General features: G+C 38.2%; 1 protein-coding gene across 1 annotated transcript in view; it reads left to right on the top strand.

The window, feature by feature from the left end:
* The window catches only part of ADCY8 (adenylate cyclase 8), a 242,822-nt gene that overhangs the window by 130,334 nt on the left and 86,038 nt on the right, over positions 1–26,450 (top strand). The window contains 1 exon segment of the mRNA XM_006156697.2: positions 1,664–1,934. Coding sequence (XP_006156759.1) covers positions 1,664–1,934 — 271 coding nt within the window.

Below are 26,450 nucleotides of genomic sequence, written 5' to 3'. Positions count from 1 at the left end.
ACTTTTGAGTTGAGTCAGGGAGCAGGAAACCGTTAGTGAGTATGCAGTAACATGCTGGATTTGAAGACAGGCCAGTTACTTGGACAGCTGGAGAAAACATAGGGGGCTAGAATGGAGGCATGTCAGAAAATGAGCTTTGAAATGGCAAGTCCAGAGAATTAAGGCATTACTCAGAAGTTAGGCTCTCTGTGAACCTTGAGGAGGCATGGAATACCCAACAGTAATAGGATCACAATGATGTTTTTTAGATAACTTCTAACAGTTGAAATATGTGTCTTTATAGTATGTACATTGGATCATGTAGTATTTTGACCCCTCTTAAAATACTCATAATGACCTTAAGCAATAGGTACCATTTTTTTTTCCATTGGTTGAAATTCTATCCTACAATGATATTCCGAAAGGACCCTTATCATAGTCCTATGGATTTACAAGACCTTCTCTTATTCTTCAGAAGACATAAACCACTTAGAGAAACAAGACCCAAAATATATGAAAAGTAATATGACAGGAAAAGTTTCAAGTCAATAGGAGAACTGTTGATGTGAGGCAAATTGGATGATAGCTGTTGGAGTTCAGAAATATTTTTGGAACCTGTTTTTTCAATATAATCAACACCACTAAAAAAATTATTGAATATATATATATATATTTGTGTATGTATATACATATACATACACATAGACACTTATATAATGATTGTATTTACCTGTGGAGGTACCATATGAGTTTTTACAAGAATACAATTTGTGATGATTGAACCAGCAAAATTAGCATATCCTTCACCGCATCCATCTGTCATTACTTGTGCTAGGAACATTTAAAATCTCCCCTTTTAGTTATTTTAAGATACACAGCAAGGGAACCAGCAGTTAGTGTAATGGCTATGTCGCTAGACTCCCACGTAGTAGACTGCAGTTCTAGTCCCGGACCCGGTGGCTTAAACTCACGCCAGGCATGTGTGTGTGCGTGCCCAAGATCCCGAGAGGAGAATGGAAGAGAAGGGATTGCGGCATGGCCATCCCCCCTGGGGGGATGATTTCCTGCTTTCTGTCTCTCTGTCTCTCTCTGTCTGTCTGGTGAGCGCACGCACCCTATAGCAAAAGTCTCTCCAAAAAATAAAAGATACGCAGCAAACTGTTGCCATCTAGATTCTTTCCCCTGTATTTTATAACACTAGAAAGTGTTCATCTTATCTTTGTAAATTTATTTCCTCTACTGTTTACACTCACACTTTTCCCAGCCTCTAAGTTATTCTTCATCTCTCTACATCATAGTCTTTATATCTTCATTTTTTTTTTATTTCCACCTGCAAGGGAGACCATATAGCATTTTTCTTTGTGTGCCCAGCTTAATTTCACTTAACATGACAATTCTTAAAGTGTGCAGGGATCAGGCTAACAATCGTAAGAAAAGCAGTAGATGTGCTTAGGTGTGGCTCAGTATTTTATCAGAGGCAGCAGTGTTCTTTGGGACATAGTCAAAGATACTCGTGAATTTAAGTTATACTTTGTTTTTCTCTTGTTCTCCCCATTTTTTAGGGAGCAAGTCCTAACAATACCCACGTGTAAGTCTGATGTTGGCTTTGCACAAGACAAAGAGCAGCAGTAGCCTTTATAGGCAACATCAGGGATGTATCATGACCTATGCTTTGTACACACAGGAGGATCCACATTTCCAAAGCCACACTGGATTGCCTCAACGGTGACTATAATGTGGAAGAGGGTCATGGTAAAGAGAGGAATGAGTTCTTGAGGAAACATAATATAGAGACCTATTTGATTAAGCAGCCTGAGGAAAGTCTGCTATCCTTGCCCGAAGACATTGTCAAGGAGTCGGTGAGCGCTTCAGACAGGAGAAATAGTGGGGCTACATTCACAGAAGGATCCTGGAGTCCTGAACTGCCCTTTGATAACATTGTGGGGAAACAAAACGTAAGTCCTCTCTTCCTTTTTCTGCTTAGCCACGTCTGCATGCCTGAGTGCTTCTTCAGCCCAGATGCCTCAGAGAAAACTAATTCATCTTTAACCTTTTCTCCACTGACACCATAATTGCAAATGATCAAACATATCTGTCCTCAGGACAGAATTAACCTATATATGCAATTTCAGAAAATGCCAGATATGCCAGAGGGTTCCTGACACCCTCTCTATTTTCTTTTCCTTTTTTATAAGCTAGCTAAAAATAAATGTCATGTGAAACTGAATTGCAATCCTATCAAAATTATCATTCATATTGGAAAAGATAAAATTAATGTTATTAAACTAAAAGGGAGGGTTAAGTGCATAAGAATGCCTCCTTTTAGGAAGCTGGTGGTTGACAGTTCTGAATTGCCCTCTGAGATTCAAACTCAGGAAGGCACTGTTGACTTGAAAGTATAAAAACAGCACCAAGTGATGCACAGTGTAAAGGGGTTCAAAAGTAGCATGTACTTCCAAACTCAGTCACCTAATACTTCTTGTATGTAGTGCGTATTTGCATCTTATGTGGGAGACAGGTCTATAAAGTCTATACACAAAAAGTAAATCACTAACAATCAAATAATAAAATTTTTTTTTCTTTTTTTGGAGATTTTTTTTGCTATAAGGCATGTGCACTCACCAGAAACACAGAGAGAGACAGAAAGCAAGAAATCACCCCCCAGGGGGGATGGCCATGCCACAATCCCTATTCCTCCATTCTCCTCTCGGGATCTTGGGCACGCACGCACACGTGCCCAGCGTGAGTTTAAGCCACCAGGTTCGGGATTCAAACCGCAGTCAACTACATGGGAGTCCAGTGACATAGCCATTACGCTAACTGCTGGCCCCATAATCAAATTATTTTTAAATGGTTTCATCAAACATTAGAATTCCCTTAAACCCAATGAGATGCTCAGTCTCTGAGAAGCAGTAGAGAACTGAGTCAGAGCAATATTGAGACCCAAAATGGATACAGAGATCCAGTCCTCCCAGAATGCTTATTCAGGGTGCCAACAAAACGACTGAGATGCTTCACCAGTATGGTTTTTCCTTTAACTATTTCAATAGAGCACATAGACTTGGATTCATCAAAGTTAAAAGACATGACTCCTCTATGCTTTTTTAGAGAAACAAGTGAAAAAAGCCAACATAGAAGACTTACCTGACAAAAATTTTCCAACAGGGTCCTGAGCCATACAGAAACTGAGAGTGTAGTGAAGTAAATAGACCACACCACCAGTGGTGGAGCTTTATGGAGACATAGAAGGATTGTTTTTAAAATCCCATAGATTTGAATATGTCTCACTAACTTGTAGATAAGAAAACTGTGCTTAAAGACATTCAAAACAGAAAAGATTAAAATGCTGAAAGTCTCTGCTCTTTCTTCTGCATTTGAAAGATCGATGGGACACTCTGGGGTCAGGTTACCTGGTTTTCATTCAGTTCTGTGGGAAGAAGCTATGAGACCAAGCATGGGTAGATTCCACTGGGAAAAGTATAGGTTGAAGTAGCCTGCATGCCTTGCAAGAGTCTATACCCTTAGGCAACTACTACTTTTTTGGTGAGGATTTTATTTTCCCCCCAAAATTGTTTTGCCCACACAAATCAGGTCTGGTTGCAATGCCTGGTTCTTTCCATCCCTGAATTGGTGCACATGGTACAATTATGTAACACCTGGTCTCTGTCCTTCCTGAAGTGGATGCATGGCTCAGTGACTGTGCCCTCAGCCTCTGCCTACTGTGAGCTCAAGTGTGAATGCTGGCTACTTGGAGGGAAGCTCTGCATGCCTCTCCCAGAGTACCTTGGTGGTTCTTCACAAAGCTATCTCTCAGTTTTTTGTTTTGTTTTTGTTCTTATGTTCCTTTTCGGGAAACTCTCTTCATTTAAGCTAGTTTGGGAATTGAGATAATTCCTTATGGTTTTAATCTCATCTGAACCTGGCATTGCTACTAATAACTTAGAACCAAGAAGAGAGAAATGGAGAGCCTCGGTTTATTTCATGATTGAACTGGTAAAAGTGTATGAGAACACGTGAAATATTTTCTTATTTCCTAAATATACTTGCTGATTCCATCAAAAACTTATAAAAGATACCATGGTTGATCAAAGATTGTTATTCTTAGTGTTTAACCAAACCGTGTTATTTCTTATGTGTATTTCTAAATTTTGCCTGAATATAATACATCTGTGCCATTTTTAACATGAATAAGCTCAATTCATTTTGATGTCTTCAGATTTAGCTGTCAGTGGTATTCAGAATACTGACATTCAGAAAAAAACATGTGGCATTACTAATAACTTTAGAAATGACTGAGCTGGTTAAAATGGTCATAAGCATTCTCAGTTTGTATTTATGCCAAACCCTAGAAGTCATGAGCCATATGTGTGATTCAGAGACACAATGTGTCACTGGAAGAGATCAGGACTAGTATGACTGAGCCTGTGCTGTGCCAAAACATCCAGTAAATTCCACAGAAGCCCAGACCATCTGAGTGTTTGCATAACACAGATAAAAACATACTACCACTTCCTTGAGAATTTTCTAACTAAATTGGCCAGATGTTTTGGCTTCTATTGATTCATAATGTGTGCTTTGAAATATTTTTAATAACATCAGATTGCTGTGTCATATCCTTTACTATGAAGATAGCAGCTGTTCAGATAGTTACATCCTCTTATATTCACTCATTCAGTAAGGATTAATTGAGCATCTATTACATTCCAACTACTACTAGTAACAAAAGAGGAAAGAAATACTTTAGAGGCAAAGTCATCCAGTAGTCTACATGCTTTATGAAGGCAGAAATTATGTTAATTTCACTTACCACTGGTTAGTCTGCAATAAGAACAATACCTGGGAAATCATAGGGTTTGATTAAAGTTTGTTGAGTGAATGAATGAAATGATAGACGTGGGTGGTAATGGAGAGGAACCAGTCAAGTTTGACTTCTGGATATTTTACTTGTGTGACTTAATGGATAGAACTTCCCATTTAAATAAGCAATACTGAAATGGAGGAAAATTCAGAAAGCAAGACCAGGAATTCAGTTAAGAACATGTTGAAACTGAAGTGCCTGGGGGAGATGCAGGGAGAGAGGTCCAAAAGATTGCTGAACACCTGCTTCTGAAGCTCAGGCATAAAAAAGCTGCGCTGGATGTGTGAATCTGGTAGTCGTCAGAGTGCTATAGAAGCCGCGAGAGTAAAAGTAAAGGGAGTCTGACCACTCTGACTCGTTCTTAGCCTCTTTAACCTTCTACCTGGTGTTCCTCCAAGTCTGCACTATGCCTTCATCTTATGTAAAATTAAAATAAAATCTTATGTAAAAGATAAAATACATAAAATCTTATGTAAAATTAAGCTAAAGGCATAATACAGATCTGGAGGAACACCAGGTTGAAGGTCAAAGAGGCTAAGAATGGATCAGGGTTGTCTGAACAGAACAAGAGAATGTAGTGTCATGAAATCCAAAAGAAGGAGTACTTCCAGAAAAAGAGGGCCACCAACAAAGTCAAATATAGCCAACAGACCCAGGACAACTACTGAAAGCTGCCTATTGGAATTGAATCGAAAAACATTGGCAAGAGGTAGATTTGGTGAGATGGTAAGGTCAGGAGTCAGGATGTCATTGTTGATAAGTGATGGCTCTGGAATTAAAACGACTCTAATTCCATTCTTGTTTGGTCTCCTCTCCCCATTTCAGTAGTCTATCCATGGCTCAAAGGAACAAGAAACATCACTAAGAATTATTTCTGGCCCCTTATGTGAATCTTCCAGTCACTGTCTAACCCTGATCATGCACTATTGGTTTTGATATTGTGTATATACCCTGTCTATTTCTGTATCCGTTTGAGTTAAAATTGCTGTTTTGACCCAGTTGGGATTCTTGTGTCCACATTGCTGTTGGACATACTGAGAACGCATGCTTTGCATCCCTGATCAATTCTGACATGTGCTGATGCTCTGCCCATCGATTCAATGTCTTGGTTCCCTGAACCCTGTTCAGTTACTGGAGGAGTTTACTGAGCCCCCAAGTGAAATGAAAGTAAGAAAACTGTAAGGTAAGAAGTTTATGATCACACGTGGACTATTGGAATTTGCAATTACAAAAGTAGAAGTAGATAACGGAAGTAGACCAACAGTGAACATTTTCACATGTAGGGAAGGATGTCCACAAATTTCAAGGCTAAATTGTTGAGTGAGTTAAACAGGGTCACTGAATCTATCAAAATTAAAACAAAATTGGAGATGAAAGGAAGACCTAAGAAAAGGGTTCTTAGGGCTACTAGAAAAATCACAGTGAATGTGCAGGTGTGTGTCTAAGTGACTGCATGTGAGGGAAAATGTACATATGTCTGTGAGTGTGTGTGTGAGTATCTGTCTGTGTGAGGGCTTGGGAGCTGGCAGTTGGGGCTTTCTGATCAGGGGAACCACTACAGCTGCCACTGTTGTCCCTGGTCCCAGGACTTCTCACTGGGTGGGTTTAGGGTGCACACAGTTTTAAGAGATTTTCCAAGGACCACCTTAGGAAAAAGCCTTTGGGAGTGACTGCGACTGGGCATCAAGCCTTGCTGCCTCTGCCTACTACTCCAGGTTGAACCATGTGACCCCACTACTGGGCCCTAGGATCTGAGAATAGTGATATTCAGCAGGGAGGCAGCTGTTTCCCTCTTCCCCCCACTTGACACCATTGGACTCATGAGTCTGAGAGAGATGAGCCGGCTGCAACATGGCCATGCTACAGGGACCCATTAATTGAAATATTAACCCGGAATGCAGTTGGTACCCTTTACCCTGGGCATTGCTGGAGCCCTGAAGCTTTGAGACACTGAGCAGGCTGTGGCACATCCTGCCGCTGTGACCTAAGGTCTAGGAACTGAGATATTTTCCAGGAGGCAGTGGCTACCTTCCCTCCAAATGCTGATGGAACTGTAAGTCTGTGAGAATCTGAGCAGTCTGTGGTGCAGCTCCACTGCCTGGACCTGGGGATTAGGAATTGAGATATTCTCTAGAGAGTCAGCTTTTGCCCCACTGGCCTAGGCGCTTCTGGAAAACTGAACCTTGAAGACTAAACAAACTGTGGCATGACCAGGAGCAGGGAGTGCCCGCTAGGTCCAGAGGGAGTGGTTGGAATAGAGCTGGCTGCAAAGGCCAGCAGGATCACGATGCTGGAGCTTGAGTATGAGACTTGCCAGAAGGAATGGAGCAAGCATTCCCATCATTGTCCCACTGAAGAAGAAAGATCAGGACAGCCAGCTAGAACCACTCACTGTAGGGTCTCTCTGGGAAGACTGGCTAATAAATGCCTTAGGAGTGAGTCAAAACAAATCAAGTACAAGTGAAAGACAACAGGAACCTCTGGAATGCATCATTTCTACTTGGAAGTATAAAGAGCAGTCGACCACCTTAAGCCAGTAAGGCTCCAAATCAGCTTCCAACCGCACACATTCTCGTCAGTGAAGGAACTGAGAGAAACTCTCCTCTGAAACGCTGAACCTCAACTGAAAGATGAAACTGACCTCCAGCCCCCTCAACCCCACCTTGCCAGGGACACACTAGGGATCTAGGGTTGTCCTTCTCTTTCTGGCATCACAGAATCTACCTCCAAAATCAGGAAGAAGTGAGTACCCTATCAGATACCTAAAATAAATGCAGAGACACAAGAAACATAAGAAAACAAGAAACTATCACTCCTCGAAAGAATCACAATAACTCCTCATGGACAATGGATAAAACACTGGAAATCACAGGGATGTTGGAGAAGGAATTCAGAATTTTAAGCATAACAAAACTCAGTAAGATGCAAAAGAAAACAATAGTAGATGAAAAAAATTATTCCATTACATGAAGAAGAAACTCTATGAATAGATAGACACTCTTAAAAAAAAAAAAAAGAAAGAACTGATCAGAACTTCTGAAGATGAATAATACAATGTAGTATATAAATTTATTTCTTCAAAGTATTATCAACATATTAGACCATACAAAAGAACCTTGAAGACAAAACCTCTGATTTAGTCCAAATCACCAAAAAGAACAAAAAGATAACCATTAAAAATGAGGACAACTAGGAGAAATCTTAGACACCACTAAGTGACCAAATATCTGCATAATGGATATTCTAGAAAGCAAAAAGTTGGCTAAAGTCACAGAAAATCTCTTTCATGAAATACTGTCCAAATATTTTCCAGCTATAGAGGGACAAACAAACATTCAGATCCAGAAAGTACAAAGAACTACAAATAGATTCAACATCACCTGTTGAAATATTCATTTTGTAAGCCAAATAGTATGAGTGAATGTATAAAAGAAAATTAAATTTAAAAAATCTCTCCAAGGAGTCTCATAACCAAACTGGTGGCAAAGTTCAAAGACAAACATGATATTCTAAGAATGGCAAAAGAAAAATGTCAAATTACTTACAAAGGATACTGCGTAAGACTAACCTCAGTCCTCTCTACAGAAACAATGCAGGCAAGGAAGAAATGGGAAGACATATTTAGAAATAGGAATGAAAAAAATTTAACCAAGAACATGACACCCACAAAGGTTATCTTCAAATAGGAAGAAGAAATAAAATTATTCCTAGGTAAACAAAAAGTGAAAGACTTCACCAACACTACACCTGCTCTTCAAGAAATACTGAAAGGAATACCACATCAGGAAAATGAAAGGGAGATAGTATAAGTAAGAGAATGCAAAACAACTAAGAAAATTACTAACCAAATGGCAAGGATAAATCTGCACATATCAATAATATTGAATGTTAATAGATTAAAGTTCTCAATTAAGATACAGATTTGGGGTCAGCAGGTGGCTTGGTGGTTAAGGCTCTGGACTCCTACATGACCAACCATGGTTCGAGTTCCAGACCCAGTGGTTTGAAAAACATGCCAGGTTATGTGTGTGTGTGTCCAAAATCCCAAGAGGAGAATGGAGAAGAAGGGACTGGGACTGAAGTATGACCATTCCCCCTGGGGTGTGGGGGGTGGTTTCTTTTCTCTCCTCTCTCTCTCTCTCTCTCTCCTCTCTCCTCTCTCCTCTCTCCTCTCTCCTCTCTCCTCTCTCTCTCATCTTTCTCTAGTAAGTGCACATACCCTATGGCAAAAACCTAAAGAAAATTAAAATATATATGTTGACTGAATGGATAAACAAACAGGAGCCTTCTATATGCTGCTTATAAGAAACATGCCTCATTGATAAAGACAAATATAAATAGAAACATAAATAGAAAGGTAAGAGATGGTAAAAGGAATTTTATGCAAACAAAAAATAAAAATAAATAAATACATGACTGGAATCACAATATTGATATCTGACAAAATAAATAGACTTTAACATAAAAATTGTAAAAGGAGACAAAGAAAGACTTTGTATAGTACTAAAGTGATTACTTCACCAAGAAGACATAGCAATATAAAGATCTATGCACTCCAAATATGTAAAAGAAAGACTTCTAGATCTAGAGAGATAGACTACAGCACACTAACTGATGAATATTTCAACACCCCAGTGTCATCATTAAATAAGTCATCTAGACAGAAAATAAACAGAGACACAGAAGCTAAATAATACCATAAACCAAATGTACCCGACAGACATTTATAGAACATTTCATCCAACAACTACTAAATAAACATTTTTATCAGTCCCACATGGAACATTTTAGAATATTGACCACATAATAGTACACAAAATGAGACTTTGTGAATTTAAAGGTATAGAAACTATAGTTATCATATTTTCTGACCACAATGGAATTAAACTTAAAATCAACAATGGAAAGTCTTCAAAAATGTGCAAATACATGGAAACTAAACAATTTACTCCTAAAGGACTTCAAAATTACTGAAGAAATTAAGACAGAAATATTAAAATTCCTTGAGGCAAAGACAACCAGGACACATTTCATAATCTGGAGAACACAATGAAAGTAGTCCTATGAGGGAATTTTATTAGCAATTAATGTTTGCAAGAAAAAATATGGAAAGATGGCAAATAAATAAACTAATGTTACAGCTCATGGATGTGAAAAAGCAACAACAGAGAAAAAAATCAAAAGAACTAAAAGAAATAATAATAAAGATTAGAGCAGAAATAAATAAAATAAAGAATAAAAGAACACTACAAAAAAATCAACAAAACCAAAAGCTGGTTATTTGAGATGATAAACAAAATTGACAAACCATTAACTAGACTAAACAACAACAGCAACAAAAAAGACAAAGAAACAAATAAAATTGGTAATGAAACAGGCAGTATTACAACAGATATTACAGAAATACAAATGATTACAAAAGATTACTATGTCCAACTTTATGCCAACAAAAAAGAGAGCTTAGATTAAACAGAAAAATCTGGACACATGCAATATTCCTAGATTGAGTTATTAAGAAATAGAAAGGCTGAACATACCAAAAACAAGCAATGAAATTGAATTAGTCATAGTCTCCCAACAAGGAAAAGTCCAGGTCCCAATAGCTTTAATTCTGAATCATACAAAACTTTTAGAGAAGAATTCATTCCATTTCTCCTCAAACACTTAGGTCATTGGGAAAGCCATGACATTTTTCTGTTTTTCTATGCAAAAATGTGTCATGACTTTCTTGAGAACTCAATATTTCAAAAGATCCAAATAGAGGGAATCCTCCCAAACTCATTCTGTGAAGCCTCCATTACCTTGACATTAAAAGCAGACAAGGATGTAATAAAAAAAAAAAAGAAAACTGCAGACCAATATTCCTGATGAATACAGATGCAAAAATCGTAAATGAAATACTGGCAAATCAAATCCAGCAGATGTAAAAAGAAAATATACCATGACCAAGTAGACTTTATTCCAGGGATGCAAACATGATTCAACATCCATGAAACAATAAATGTAATACATCCCATTAAAAGGGAAAGATTTTAAAAATATGATCATATGTATCAATGCAAAGAAAGCATTTTATAAAATAGAACACTCTTTCATGATTGATACTTTAAACAAAATAGATAGCGAAAATTGATTTCCCAACACAACTGAAGCCACATATGACAAATCCATAGCCAAAATCACATTGAGTAAGGGAAAGATGCAAGTATTCTCACTAAAAACTGAAACAAAGAAAGGTGATCCACTTTCTCTGCTTCTTTTCAACATAGTATTGGAGATTCTAGTCAATGCAATCAGACAAGAGAGGAAAATACAGAGCATTCATATAAGAAATGAAGAAGATAAAGTATCCCTAATTGCAGTTGACATGACTATATACATAGAAAATCCAAAATAATACATTTTAAAGAAGACTTTTACTTAAGATAAATGAATTTGGTACACTTGCAGGATACAAAGTCAGTATACAAAAATCTATAGTGTTTTTATACCGATAATGAACAGGTTGGGGCAGAATTGAAGAAAGTAATCCCATTTAAAATAGGCACACACACAAACAAAACTAGGAATAAACCTAACCAAAGAAGTGAAAGACTTTTGCAAGGAAAAATATGAAAAACTGAAAAAGGAAATGGAATAAAATACAAATAAATGGAAAGATTTTCCTTGTTCTTGGACTGGAAGGTTCAATATAATTAAAATGTTAATTCTACCCAAATTAATTTACAAGTATAATCCAATTCCAATTGAACTACCAACAGCATTATTCACAGAAATAAAAAAGAAAAACATAAAATTTGCCTGTAGTTGTAAAAGAACTCGTATTGCCAAGACAATCCTGTGCAAGAAAAAAAAAAGTATGAGGCATTTCACTACTCAACCTCAAAATACATTACAGAGCTGTGATAACACGACTTGGTACTGGTACAAAAATAGACTTGTGGACCAATGAAACAGAATGGAAAATCCAGAAATAAACCTCATAACATACAGCCAATTGATTTTTGACAAAGAGCACAAGAAAATCTAATGGAGAAAAGAAAATCCTTTTCAACAAATGGTGCTGGGAGAACTGAATAGTTATTTGCACAAAAATAAAACAAGATTCCTATCATTCATCATTAACAAAAATCAACTCAAAATGGATCAAAGACCTCAATGTGAAACCTCAAACTATAAAACCATTCATGGAAAACACAGATAAAACACTTGAAGACATTGGAATAGGCAAATATTTTTTAAATAAGACCCCTAAAGTATAGACAATAATCCCCCAAATAGACAACTGGGATTACATAAAGCTAAAATCTTCTGCACAGCAAAAGAAACAATAAATAGAGTGAAGAGATAATCTTACAAATTTAGAGGAACTCTTCACAAACTATGTCTCAGATAGTTTGCTAACTAGACTGTGTAGGTAACTCAAACAACTTAGCCACAAAAAGGCAAACAATCCAATTTAAAAATGGACAAATAAACTGAACAGACAACTCTCGAAGTAAGGCATATGAATGGCCAAAAAGCATACAAAAAATGTTCAACGTGTCTGATAATAAGGGAAATTTAATTCAAAACCACAATGAGTAATCACTTAACCCCAGACAGAAAGACTATGATCAAGAAAACTAAGACTAACAAGTACTGGCAAGGCTGTGGTGAAAAGGGAACTTTCCTGCACTGTTGGTGGAAATGTAAATTGGTACAGCCACTGTGGAAAAACATGGAGATTCCTCAAAAATTTACAAATATAACTATTATATGACCCAATAATCCCATTCCTTGATATTTATCCAAAGAACAGGGGAAAACTGAGTCAGAAAGACATTTGCACATCCACGTTCATCACAGCATTATTAGTAATTGCTAAGTCATGGAGTCAATGTAAGTACCCAATAACTGATGACTATATGGAAGAAATATGAGACACATGCACAATGGAATATTACTTAGTCATAAAGAACAAGTCAGCCAATTTGAAGAAAAAACATGGTATGTCCCTGTTCAGTATATACTGTATATCTGACTCTAGGGCAGAAATCGAAAGATGTGAAGACATGCTAGTAGGGAGGACAAGCATAGATAACAGACTCTATGGGAGAAGGGTGGATTGTGGAGAGTGGGTAAAAGAGGTTCAGGAAAACACTTAACAGGCCCAAGAATGTGAGATTCTTTTCTAAAAACAATGTACATGGTGATATTCTTGATTTAATTATCACACATTTCATACATACTTTGAAAAATCTTGTACGTCATAAAAAATTATGAAAATTTAAATAAGAATAAAATAAAAAAGAAAAAGTTCCTTATATTAAAGATTATATTTTTCACTTTGATATATTCTCTGACTAAAATCTATATATGGACTTAATTTCTTAAGCATTCAATCATTTAATAACTACTCAAGTATTGTTAATGGTGAGGATCCGGTAATGAAGATAGATGTGGTCCTTGTGCTCTAGAAACTTAAATTTCAAGGAGTGGGAGTGCAAACAATAATATTTAAGGACTATTAAAGAAACACACACAGAGAGAGAAATAGAGACAGAGAGATGACTCAGGAGCAGATGAAAGTATGGTCAGAGAAGATTCTGTTTTAGTGCTGAAATGACCAGACATGCAAGCAATGGGAGAAGAGCATTCTTCTGTGGAAACAGCTGGAACAAAGGCCCTGGGCTGGAAAAAAGGTTAGTGCGTTAGAAGAAGAACAAAAAGGCCTCAGTGGCACAGCAGATTGAACAGGGGAAAGTGGGGTATCAGATGGAGGTAAAGGAGATGGACGTCAGTCCTGCGAACCTTGTTGATTTTGCATTTTATTACAGAAGAAGTAAGTGACAGAGAGTTTTAAGCAGGGCAGTGACATTATCTGATTTAGATTTTAAGAGATCACTTTGGCAGGCTGCAGAGAGAGATTGCAGGAAGGAAGAGTAGGCTTAGCAGAAAAAAATACATCTTAGACTTATGATTTACAGGAGGATGCCAAAAGCCGAAGCTTTTATGTAGCTATAAAACTTGGTATATGATGGATATTAATCATTTTAACTGGATTTTTATGACAAGTGATATGCCAAGAGAGATGGAGCAATTCTTTTGGAAGCTAAGCCCCTTTCAGAGCTTGGGGTCCATTTCCCATGGATTGTAGGATCATCAGTTTTATCCCACTCATCCCTTTCACATTTATATGGCCTCATAATTAGGGCATTTTAAAAATTACTCTCCCAGGTCTTTTCAGTCATGTGAAGAAAAGTATACATTTGTTATCTCCACAGTATATTTTAGTCATTTGTACAGAATAAACTGGCTTTGGTTAGTATTCTTATCTTGAAGTTAATGTGTGCACAATAAGGATGATAAACATAAATGAAATATCTATATTCCATATGACAAATAGAAATCAAATACATTTCACTGCCTGGAATATGGATACACACCCACAATGTAACTAACATTAGCAGAAATAGAGAGCTCTGGGCCAGGTACCATGTTGGGAATGGTATGCACATTCTTCCGTTGGATTACCACACACTGCCTACATGCTTTGAGAAACTTATTTAATTCTCTTGTAATTCTTATACCAGCCTTACGGGGTAAGTGTGATGTGCCTGTTTTACAAATGAGAATATTGCTATTCAAGGAGATCGATTAATTCACTGAAGGACATGTAGTCAGTACATAACAGAGCTGGATTTAGAATCCAGTTATGTTGATTCCAAAAAGCACGTACTTCCCATCAGCTCATACTACCTTCCCCTTTGGGGCCTGAAGATTTATGCTGAGTTTCTTTCTACCTTGTTTTTAGGTCAGTCAGTCTCAGAAGGGGTGTGTGTGTGTGTGTGTGTGTGTGTGTGTGTCTAGGTAAGTGAGTATGGTATGTATGCATGTATGTGTGTATGTTTGCCCTCTGATGCATCCCTTGCTCTTCAGGGTTGTTTAGAAATTGTCTGTGAAAGTTCCAGAAAATGACAAGATTCTCCTCCAGCTAAAGTTTGAAAATCCTATACTACTCAGTGGCATCTCACCACCTGAGTGTTCTGCTATGGTGATTGTTTACATGGAAGAAAGCAAAACTGATGACCTCTCGCATGTCCTTAATGGTAAAACAATCAACCACTTGCTTTAGTCACACTTGGATTGGAAAATGTTGTGATGTGGGGGAGGGGTAGCGGAGGGGTATAGAAAAAATAGAGTGGAGCTGGCTGGGCTGGCAAACAAGATATGAAGACATATTGAGGTTAGTACATCTCCAAAAGCCCCAGCTGGGACTTTTCATAAGTCCTGTTCTCTGTATACACTGGAAGAAAAGGAATTCTCGGGACCAGCAGATGGTGTAGCAGTTATGTCACCAGACTCCCACAAGGCTGACCACAGTTTCAGTCCCAGACCCAGTGGCTTTAGAATCACACTGGGAATGTTCGTGCCCAAGATCCCAGGAGGAGAATGAGGAGAAGAGATTGCGGCCTGGCCTTCTCCCCAGGGAGTGATTTCTCACTTTCCCTGGTAAGCACATGCATCCTAAGGCAAAAACCTCTAAAATAAACAAATAAAAAAAGGAATCCACATCTCATCATCATCCTGATTAAAAATTTCATGTAGACACAATGCTGATCCTCAGGATCCTCACAGTACACTTCAGTAAACTAGTTAGTCCTATAGACTGAGTGTTGTGATCTTACGGTAAATCTTTGCAGGACTCGAAGTATTCTGAGAGTGGAAAAAACTTGAATGAACATTTAGCATAACTAGATTATAGTCATGACTTCTCCAATTACTACTAAAAGACCTTGGGTAACCACTTCTCCCCTCGAAGGTTCAGCTTCATTAGTACAATAGCAGAACTAGACTGAATGATCCAACAATTCCTTTCAGCTCTGACATTGCCCCATTCAATTTCTTTACTTCAAATATGTGCTAAGAGTCTATAGCCATACTGGGATGTTTCTTATACTTCAGAATCTTACCAATCCAAAGTCTGGAGAAGAAATAATTCACCAGAAATTGAAGAGGATATCCACTGCTTACAGTTACCCTAGTAAGAGATGAAGTTATGCATAAATTATTATCATAGTGAACTGTCTTAAATCTTAAGTATTAAATTCAGCAACAGGAGTTAAAACAAAAAGTACAAAGTAGGTGAGGTAAAATCTCACCTGACTAGGAAATTAAATTTACCCTCTCTCTCAGTATTCTGGGTAGTAGAGTTTTGATTTATTAAGCTAAATGTCCAAACATCATTAACAAATACTATTGCACTTTGCCTTTTCAAGATCCCTGTTTTCAACACGATTGTTGAATTATTGTTAATTATCAAGTATTATTAGTCCCTGGGATTTGGTTTCTTTGCTTCTTATTTCTGTTCCTGAAGGGCCTGTCAGGCCCACAAGAAAAAGGACTCTCAAAATTCAAACTCATTTTATTAGTATCATTTGACTTGTGCAATTCAGTACCACCCACCTAGATGTTTGTCTGCACTTTGATTCATTCAGTCATTCATTTCTCGAGTACTTATTAAGTAACTATAATTTGCCAGGTATGGTGCTAGGTCCTGGGGATAGAGAGATGAAGAAGGCAGTCCAAGCATTCAGGGGCTCATAGTCCAGTAGTGTTATCAACAGTGCAGCAGGCTCAATGTGAACATTGCTGTGTAGAAGACAATGGAAAATTGATCAGAAGTAACCTGGAAGGAGAACCTTTCCAAGGAAGCAAAATTTGAGATGAGATCTATAGGCAAGCAAGAAAGAGTTAAGCCCAGAATGAGGCGACTAGACCCCAGGAGTAAAGGAAAAGGAAGTCCACTGTCTTAGCCTGAGTTTCTACTGCTCAAGACTGAAGTTTTCTCCACAGAGAACTCTGACTTGAAATTCCTCACCATAAAAATGCCTGAAATACTAGATATTGATGTTAAAAAAGACAACGTGTTTTTAGAGTTTACTGCTTTGGAATATCCAATTGTCCACATTCAGTATCAGTATGTAGAAAAAAGGATAAATTTTTCTCCATTGGTAATTTGCTTTTAACCATTTTAACATCAGATTATGTTATGATGTTCATTGAATGGGACATCTGCAGTCTACAGGTGGAAAACACGGAAGGCTTTGGAAATTTCCCTGAAGTCAATATGCACTCTTCCAGTAACATGGCCTTTCCTGGCAATAAAACTCCTCCAGCTGTCCTTAGCCCTGATTCCGAAGATAGCCACTAAGTTCATCCAGGGAGAGTTATTAAAGAGGTCTGGTTTTTCACTCTATTCAGAAAGGGAAGTGGAGTTGAAGCCTTCTAGGGAACATAGAGTGGATTAAATAGGCAATTTAATCAATTAACTAAGGTGGAATAGATAAAGGTAGAGAAGAGGATGTGGCTCATGCAGAAATACAGATCTGGAAATGTGCTTTTAAGTTAGCAAGCACAGGGATCAGCAGGTGGAGTGTGGTTGAGGTGTCAGACACTCCCACATGGCCGACCACGGTTCGAGTCCTGGACCTGGTGGTTTGCATTCTCACTTTCTCTCTCTCTCTCTCTCTGTGTGTGTGTGTGTGTGTGTGTGTGTATCATCAAATTAAAATAAAATAAATGAATAAATAAATCAAATAAATTCTTTTTTTAAGGTAGAAAGCACACAGTATGAACCACGTGGTTGTCCCCATAGCCAATAACTGACTACAACTTTTCTAAGCAATCTTGTCTGCCTGTTCTTTTACCAGAAATTGATTGTTCTTTTGTTTTGTTTTGTTTTGTTTGAGTGGGGTAGGCCATAAAATTGTGGCACAAATACAAGAAGCAATAAATGCATTATACTTTAAAGATAAGAAGGTAAATTTTTGATATTTTAAATATGTAAAGATAGGTAGGAAGAGAAAGAGCAAAAATCTGGATTTGTTTTCAATTCATTCCTTCAATTTGAAAACAAAGAACTGGGATTTATTTTATATTAATCTTGGTGCCTACTTTGCCACTTGACTGGGCTAAGATTCTTCATTATAATATTTCTTCATTGCGCTACATTAGGATTGTTCAAATATCTTTTATTATTTTCACCCAATGTAATTTATACCTGTGAGGGACTTTTTTTTCCAAGCAGAATTTTATTTTGTGTGAATCAATTTATATTCCTTTTTAAAAAATATATTTTATCACTACATCCTTACAACATACCTGGCATGAACATAGTGCGTATTAGTCCAGTCCAAGACATTGCTCTATACTTTATCAATGGATAACTTTTTGTTTTTGTGTTTGTTTTATGTTCTTTCTTCCTCTGATTTTTAATGTAACTTGAGATATGTGTTGACTCACCCATGTTACAAGTCTGCGCAAGTGAATGAGTTATCACTCTCAAGTGACTTAATTCCAGCCAGAGCAAAGGCACTGGTATTTTTGTCATTCTGAAAGCCTCATATTCATTTTTTGTATATGAAATTAACCTAGCATCAAAAAGGAATTAGAGTGGTTTATTTTGGTATCGAGGGAACTTTTTTCAAGATCCTCTCTCATCTCAAAGATCACAAAACTATTATTGTGAATTCCAGGTTATAAATCAAGATTTCTTAGTGTCTTTTCCCATTCTATGGCTTTTATATTATCATATTTTTAATTTTATATTCATTCACTGTATATCATTACAACATATACAAATTTTCTCATCCAGAATACACTAAATATTGTCCCAAAGATACTACTGTATCTATTATCTTCAACAGATAATTTTCCATTTTGTGTTTCTTAACTGTTTTACTTTCTATTTTCCCCTTGATTCCTTCCTTCTCACTCTGCCATTTTCCACCATCCTCCCATACTCTCTCTGGTGTCCTCAGTTATTCACCATAACTGCACTCTATGGTAGAAACTGAAATCTTGGCTTTTATATTATATTATATTTATATTTTAATTTATCTTTTGTCACCTAAATGACTGCATCAGACTGTGAGAGAGTAGGCGTTTGGGATATATCATGAGAGGATAAAAGGTTCCAACCTTCCACTGGTGATTCCATATCTTGGAAGTATTTAAATGTAGGGCCACTCTTCAGTGATAAACTCAGAAACACTGAGGATATTAACAACTTGGAAAAGCTAAATAAATTAGGCAACTCCAATAAGAATATGTGTGGTAGGAAGGTTAATATAAGAGGAAGTAGAAGCTTCTACAACCCAAGGATGTTAACAATTTGACTCTAACAGGGTAGTTTATCCTTTTCCCAGTTTTGCCCTGCCACAGCTGTTGGAAAATACAGAGAAGCTGTATTTTTCAAGGCGAGTAATTTATAGCTCCATTGGAACCAAATTAAAGAAAGCATCAGTAGTAAACTATATAATAGAATCTGAAAACACTCAGAGCACTGGATTAAAGCACCAAATTTGAGCAATTTATCAGCAGTTCCAGATCTAATACTTCTTTCATATGCCTAAATGAAAGTTTCCGCTGAACCTTAAGAAGAGTTAAAGTGTACATAATTCTTATATTTCACTTTTCTCCTAATTTCTATTAAGAAAACACACATAAAAATACACACAAAGATTTTCTTATCCTCCATGGCATTGACAGCTCTGAAAATGTACATTTTTGATATACACAGGAAAACTGAGTCACTTTGGCCCTAACATATATATTTGTTTATTCATTAGTGGAACTGAAAGTCTGCATTTCATCCCAGCCACTTCAGTGCTGGGTGTACTCTGATTCACCCCTATCCTGTAGTGCAATAAACAAACCATTGATATTTCAGTTTGTTCTCCCCAACACATGAATCACAGGTAAAGCAGAAATCCTTCCTCTATCCCTAGATCTCACCATATCTCTGAACTCCCACTATTTCTATGCTTGAGACAAAGTTGGTGCTGGGGCTTGCATATGTATTCCATGCCTTACCAAGGATTTGATTTTTCTTTTTTAAAAGAGATTTTTGCTATCGGGTGCATGCATTCACCAGAGAGACAGAGAAAGACAGAGACAGAAAGCAAGAAATCTACTCCCCCCCAGGGGGTTTGGCCACACTGGATTCCCTTCTCCTCCATTCTCTTCTGGAGATCTTGAGCATGCACGCACACATGCTTAGCATGAGTTTTAAGCCTCTGGGTCCAGGACTTGAACCACAGTTGACTACATTGGAGTCCAGCGATATAACTATTACTCTGTCTGTTAGTCCCAAAGATGTGATATATTTAAAGCCAAAAATTCAAATGACAATTTGTTTCAAATCATATGGCTTCAAAATGGTCACATCTAAACGAACATGAATGAGACAAGTTTTTATTTCAGCCAATTATATAGAAGTCTAGCAAATCTTTTTGACTAAGAATAGTTCACGTGTTTAAAGGCTCAGATACAACTGCACTTCCCTGACTGAGCTTAGCATCTTCTTTCTGAGGAACTCAAAGAATTATATCAGAGTTAGGAATTCAGGATTAGCTGATAGACCAGTTGAGCAGATTCAGACAAGACAGTGTCAGCATTAGACATCACTTGTCCTGAGTTAACCCAGCTGGGATTCTTGAACCAGGTTTTAGGGACAAAAATCTAGAACATGGAGATCCACTCTGCAGGCTCTGAGTGGTATCGTAAGAGCTCTACCCAGTCACCCAGAACTGCAGTTGGACCTGCAAGTTTAGCCACAGCTGAGCATTTGCTCATACCACATCCAAAGAAGACAGGACCAGTATGTCTATGTTCAAAAAAATCACAACCCACCAGTAGGATAGGCTGAAACAAGGAGTGAGGCATTTCATGTCAGGTAGAGCACACCCAGAAGAGAGCCTGGCACTGCGCTTGAGTATTCTGGGACTTAGCTAAGAGGAACTGGCTGCTTTAGTGATCCAGCTTGCCATTACCTGTTGAAGTGTCAAGATTAAGGCTGTGACATTCAAGTGCATGACGAACTAATAAATGCCTACTGTGGGGTCAGCTAAAAGTAAAGGTACTTCCCTGTCACTGTTGTATTTTCTTCATCATAAAGAGATTAAAATTTCAAAACACACCGCAACAAAGGTCAATCGAAGGATCTTATAGATCCTTTTATCTTCTTCAGACTAAATATGCAAATAATATCTGGAAACTTCCAGTACTAGCTGAAGGTGAGAAGCAGTGATTGTCAAAGTGGCCTAGGCCCCAGACTGACATTGTTTGTTCAGCGTTGGAGATTGGAAACCAAGCTACAGAGGGATACTAGAGTCCTATAGCAGGCTTATTAGGAATGTCTGGAGTGTTATTTCAGCAGATAGAATGAACCTTCTGACCCTCGTTATTTCATTTCCTGGGGCAGAAGCTGTTGAAACTGTAATGAAAATTACTCTAAGCTTTTCCCATAGTAGACTCCCACAGACCTTCTCCCTCAGTAACATTTCATTAAACATTCTTCTGCTTTGTTTGGAAAACAGAAGATGTCAACATAAATATAAAAAAAATATATATGCAGGATTCTTAACTGAAAAAAAAGCATCTAACATTATTCAGTGGCAATATATCATTTTCTCTTAGTAGAGACAGGAAAAGTTGCAATAATCTTGACTAAGTTACCTTGCTTATGGAGAATGGCACACTGCAATAGTACCTCCAGTCCCATAAGGAAAATTGTTCCACAGCAGTTTCCGGGAGACCCCCATGTGACTATTGTCCCAAGGATCCTTCGAGTCCATGTTTACCTAAATGCTAGCTGGTACCTGTTACTAGAAAAATATTACACCTCACATCCAAGAAAATCTCTGTTGCTCATACCCAGATGTGAGAAAAAAAGTAATTGTACCTTTTCAACACAAGTGTTCTCTGTGAGACTCTGAATGCCAATCCATTGTAGACTAAATCCTCTCAAAGCTTTCCCCAAAATATGAGCTTTCTTAAAAAGAATAAATGATAAGTAGTTAAGGTGATGGATATATTCATTAGCTTGATTCAATCATTCCACACCACATATGTACATCATAACATTATTGTATACCCCATAATTATATATGATTATAATCTGTCAAAAAAAATTTAAAAAAAAACCTTTCTTTTCATTTTAAAGTAGGAGCCTTCTCTTCTGGAGGTTGGATTGGCATTTTAACAAGCAATAGAGAAAAAAACAACTCTCATGTGTACAGCTGGGGTGTTCTTATTCAGGCTTCATGTTTCTCCTGTGTCCTGTAGGACGTAGGAAATGGGATAAGAATAGAAAGGAATAATCACTGCCTTCTCCACAACCCAAATCCTGCAGGCAGAAAGCTACAGCAGCCTTGAAGTTATGCAAAGGAAAATGTAGGCATCCTGGCAGTGGAATGGTTATCCAGGAATTGTTGAAGAAGCCACTGGCCCTACCTACTTCTGCAGGCAGACTCCAGCCTGAAACTGGAAGCATGCAGGGTGTTTGGGAAAGGATCAGTGTCTCAGAAAGCAGAGGCTCCACGGCTAAGCCCTGAACTTGCTGACTTAGCATCCTCTCTAGGCCTTCCCCAGATCAGCAGTGAACCGCCCACACTGTGGGATCTCAGTCACAGCTACCGATGGCTAGCTCTCAAGATCGTCATGTCTGCCTCACAAGGAAGCTAAAATAAGGATACAGCCCTCTCACCGAGAACTGTGATACTCTTCTGCAAGCTGGCTCACAGAAGACACTCAAGCTAAAGTCAGAGTCTCAGAAAGACTCAAAGTTACCACTTTCCAATCTGTAGTCACTGGTGCCCCTAGCAGCCAGCACTGGAGTAGTAATTCAGGAGGCATTCTCTGAATTTCAGAAATCCAAGTAAAACTTTGCATAATAATAATGCGGCCTTCTGTAAAGACCGCTGCTCTTGGCTACAATATCAACTGTCACAGTGGTGTCTTTCTCTCAATCTCATCAAAATTAAGCATTTGATTGAATAATAGGAAAATAAATTGCATTTTATTTGGTATAGTTTGGTAAACAGAACTTTTCCAGGGGCAACAAGTGGTGTGTTGGTTAAGGCACTGGACTCCCACAGGGCCAACTACAGTTCAAGTCTGGATAACTTGCTTCCTCAGTTTCCCTTTCTCTCTCTCTCTCTCTCTGGTTAAACTTTAAAAATAAAAATAACATAATAATAATAAATTAAATTAAATAAATGATTTTTTTAAAAAAAGAACCTTTCCAAATTTGGAGACCATTTGAAAACAAGTTTTAAAAAAAAGGAAATTTTTGACAGCAAAATACCAGAAATACCATCCTAGGGATAATCTTATAGAAATAGTCAACCTTTTATTCATCCATCCAGCCATTCATTCATTCACTCTACACTTACTTAGTAAGAATTTAGCAAACATGCCAGATACTAGGGACTCAGCTATCAGTAAAGCATGATTCTGACCTCAAATAGATCAGTGTCTGGAGAAACAGACCAGTACATAATAAGTGATTACAATAACTCTCAGTAATTGTTGTGTTGTGGACAAATACAGACCAGAGCAGGTTTCCTGGAAGAGGGATGTCTGAACCAGTTTTTTTTTGTTTGTTTGGTTGTTTGTTTTTGGAGAGGTTTTCGCTATAGGGCGTGTGCGCTCGCCAGAAAGACAAAGAGACAGAAAGCGAGAAATCACCCCCGAGGGGGGATGGCCACGCAGCAAACCTTCTCCTCCATTCTCCTCTCGGGATCTTGGGCACGCACGCACGCACATGCGCCCGGCATGAGTTTAAACCACTGGGTCCGGGACTCAAACTGCAGTCAACTACATGGGAGTCCAGTGACGTAGCCATTACGCTAATTGCTGGTCCCTGTCTGAACCGGTTTTTAATGTAGCAGTAGGGCATGTGCCTAGATACGACATGTTTGATGCCTAAAATACATGGACTGCGAAATTGTTAGTGTCGGATACTGTCAGGTGTCTGAGCTCCAGCACAAGGTGAGATGTCATTTGCACTGAGCCTTTTGTTTTATAAGGTAGCACACACAAGGCACAGCCGAGAAGCATTGTGTGATACTCAAAAACCATATCACCTGTGCAGAGGTGGGCTAGTAACGCCATGTTCCTGGAGAAGAAGACTCAGGACACCGAAAGGCAGCCATATGGAGAGAAATCGACAGGTCTTATGCAAAGGTCAGAAAGAGGCTCAGTGAGTGGAAATTGTGAATGAACCAGGGGGTACTTTAGAGAACTGTTTTCTGAATGGTATTTCATGGAGCATATATAAGGGATTCCAGAAAATGGCGTTTTGTGGTCAACTCTCTGGAAAATGCAAGGTAAAGGTCTACATTTTGTAAAACTTATCAGTGCCTCTATCTCAGTAAAGTGCTCTGTGAGATCCCAGTAGGAGGACATAAGGTTATTTTTTATTCAGTAGGCATGTACTTCGTGGTTTCAAAGTATCAAGCATTCTCATAGGCACTGGGGTGCAGACACAAATGAGATAAAGTCCCTTCTCTCCAAGAGACAGTGCGGAGAAGCGATAGAAACAGGTAATGAATCCATACCATACTTCCTGACCTGCTTGTCCACAGAACCATTTTGTAATGAAGCATCCATTATTCTGCATTTCTTAGTACACATTTTTAAAAGAAATTTTCTCTGTTTTTAAATATTTTATTTTATTTTTTAAGGTTTTTGCCATAGGGTAGGTGCACTCGCTGGAAAATGACAGAGAGAGGGAAAGTGAGAATTCATCCTCCAGGGGAGAATGGCCACACCACAATCCCTTCTTCTCCATTCTCCTCCTGGGATTTTGGGCACACAAGTACTCACCTATAGTGTGATTTTCAAGCCACCAGGTCTGGAACTCAAACCACGATCAGCCAGCATCTTAACCATTACGCCATCTTCTGGGCTCTCTTAGAGCGCATTTTAAACAGTGAATTAGGAGGACTATGAAGTAGAGCCCTCCAAATTGTAACTGCGTAAGCTGATTCACACTGTCTATAGGGATGCTTAAGATAGTGTTTTGGAACTTGAACATATGATCCACAAGAGCAGAAGTGTTTCTTTTGCTCTACAAAACTGGATGTTCTTTTGCTGAATGTTTCTTTTGCCCTACAAAACTGGATGTTCCTAGCCAGTACAGCTTTAGTCTGGAGTCTTATTAGGAAGACTTTATTCACTGTGACCACTGTGACAAGCTGATTAGTATATATTTAAGTTTATGGCCATCCATGCCGTGAAGGGCCAATAGAAAGAGCAAGGTTTCAGGAGTTATTTAGGTATCCAGAAAAAAGTAATAAATCTCAAAAAAAGTCTTCTGGTCTTAAACAATAACATTAAAAACATTCATGACTCTCCTCACACCACTCAGCTGCAGTTTGTAAGGGGATAACCAGACCCTCAGACTACAAATGTTATCAGAATTCCCAGATTATCAGGCAGGACATATTCATAAACTTGCATTCAGAAGGAAATTTAGTTCTCACTTGGTCTTTTTTTTTTTTGGAGAGGTTTTTACTATAGGGCGCATGCGCTCGCCAGACAGACAGAGGGAGACAGAAAGACAGAAAGCGAGAAATCACCCCCCGGGGGGATGGCCACTCCACAATCCCTTCTCCTCCGCTCTCCTCTCAGGATCTTGGGCACACACGCACATGCGTCCAGCGTGAGTTTTAAGCCACCGGGTCCAGGACACGAACTGCGGTCGACAGCATGGGAGTCCAGAGACATAGTCATTACGCTAAATGTTGGTTCCTCACTTGGTCTTTGATCTATCTTAAGCACCTGTGAGGGAAGACGCAGTTTCCTAAATTCCTGAGGAAAATGTGAGTCTTGGTTAGGATCCACCTAGAGACTGCAGTGTCTCTTTTTGTGAAGAAACTCACTCATGAGAGGCCATGTCAGTAGCAAACTTTCACATTGCTACTGTGATAATCTGGCCTCCCGAATATCAAACTACTCCAGTTAAAATAAACAAATAGGTTAATATGCATATTCACTATTGTGCAGAAATATAATACATACTTCAAATGTACTTTAAAACGTATTCAAATTTATGTACTCAAATGTACATATACACTTTATATTATAGTCAAATAGTCTCATGGCATTTCCCATTTCTTTCCATTTCACCCATTTATGTTCTTATTTTTTAAATTTTTTAAGAGGTCTTTGCCTTAGGGCTTGTGCACTTGCCGTAGAGAGAGGGGGGGTGAGAAATCACCCCCCAAGAAGGATGGCAACACTACAATCCCTTCTCCATTCTTCTCCCTGGATCTTGGGCACACACAACCACACACACATGCCCAGTGTGATTTTCAACCCACCAAGTTTAAGACTTGAACCATGGTTGGCCATATAGAAGTCTGGATACATAACTGTTATGTTGTCTTCTGGCCCCATTTTCTTATTTTTTAGCCAGTTGCATAAGTTGTCTATTTGAAAGAAATGATTTGGAGGTCAATTTAAGATTTCATATTTGAAAGCTTCTGCTATTTTTTTAATGTAATTTAGCTTGTACTGGTGCTATAAATCTTCAAAAAAGAAAACTCTGTTCTATTAAAAATAGCTCATTCCAGGGTGACTCTAAATAGGCACAGAAGACATGTTACACTTTTCCCTGATACTGTTTCCAAATGAATCACTGTGAGGATGTCAGTGTGGAGATTTTTGGTGTTGGCAGCATTATTCCACTAAGGGTGAACACGTGGTCGGATCTCCATGCTCATTGCTAATGGAAAGAAGCATGACCGATAATCCCAAACCATAGCCATCTCCAAAGTCA

Source organism: Tupaia chinensis, unplaced genomic scaffold, assembly GCF_000334495.1.
Source record: "Tupaia chinensis unplaced genomic scaffold, TupChi_1.0 Scaffold000513_1, whole genome shotgun sequence".
In the NCBI taxonomy this organism is placed as follows: domain Eukaryota; kingdom Metazoa; phylum Chordata; class Mammalia; order Scandentia; family Tupaiidae; genus Tupaia; species Tupaia belangeri.
The sequence above is the reverse complement of the archived record's forward strand: the minus strand, read 5'-3'. Positions and strand labels throughout refer to the sequence as shown.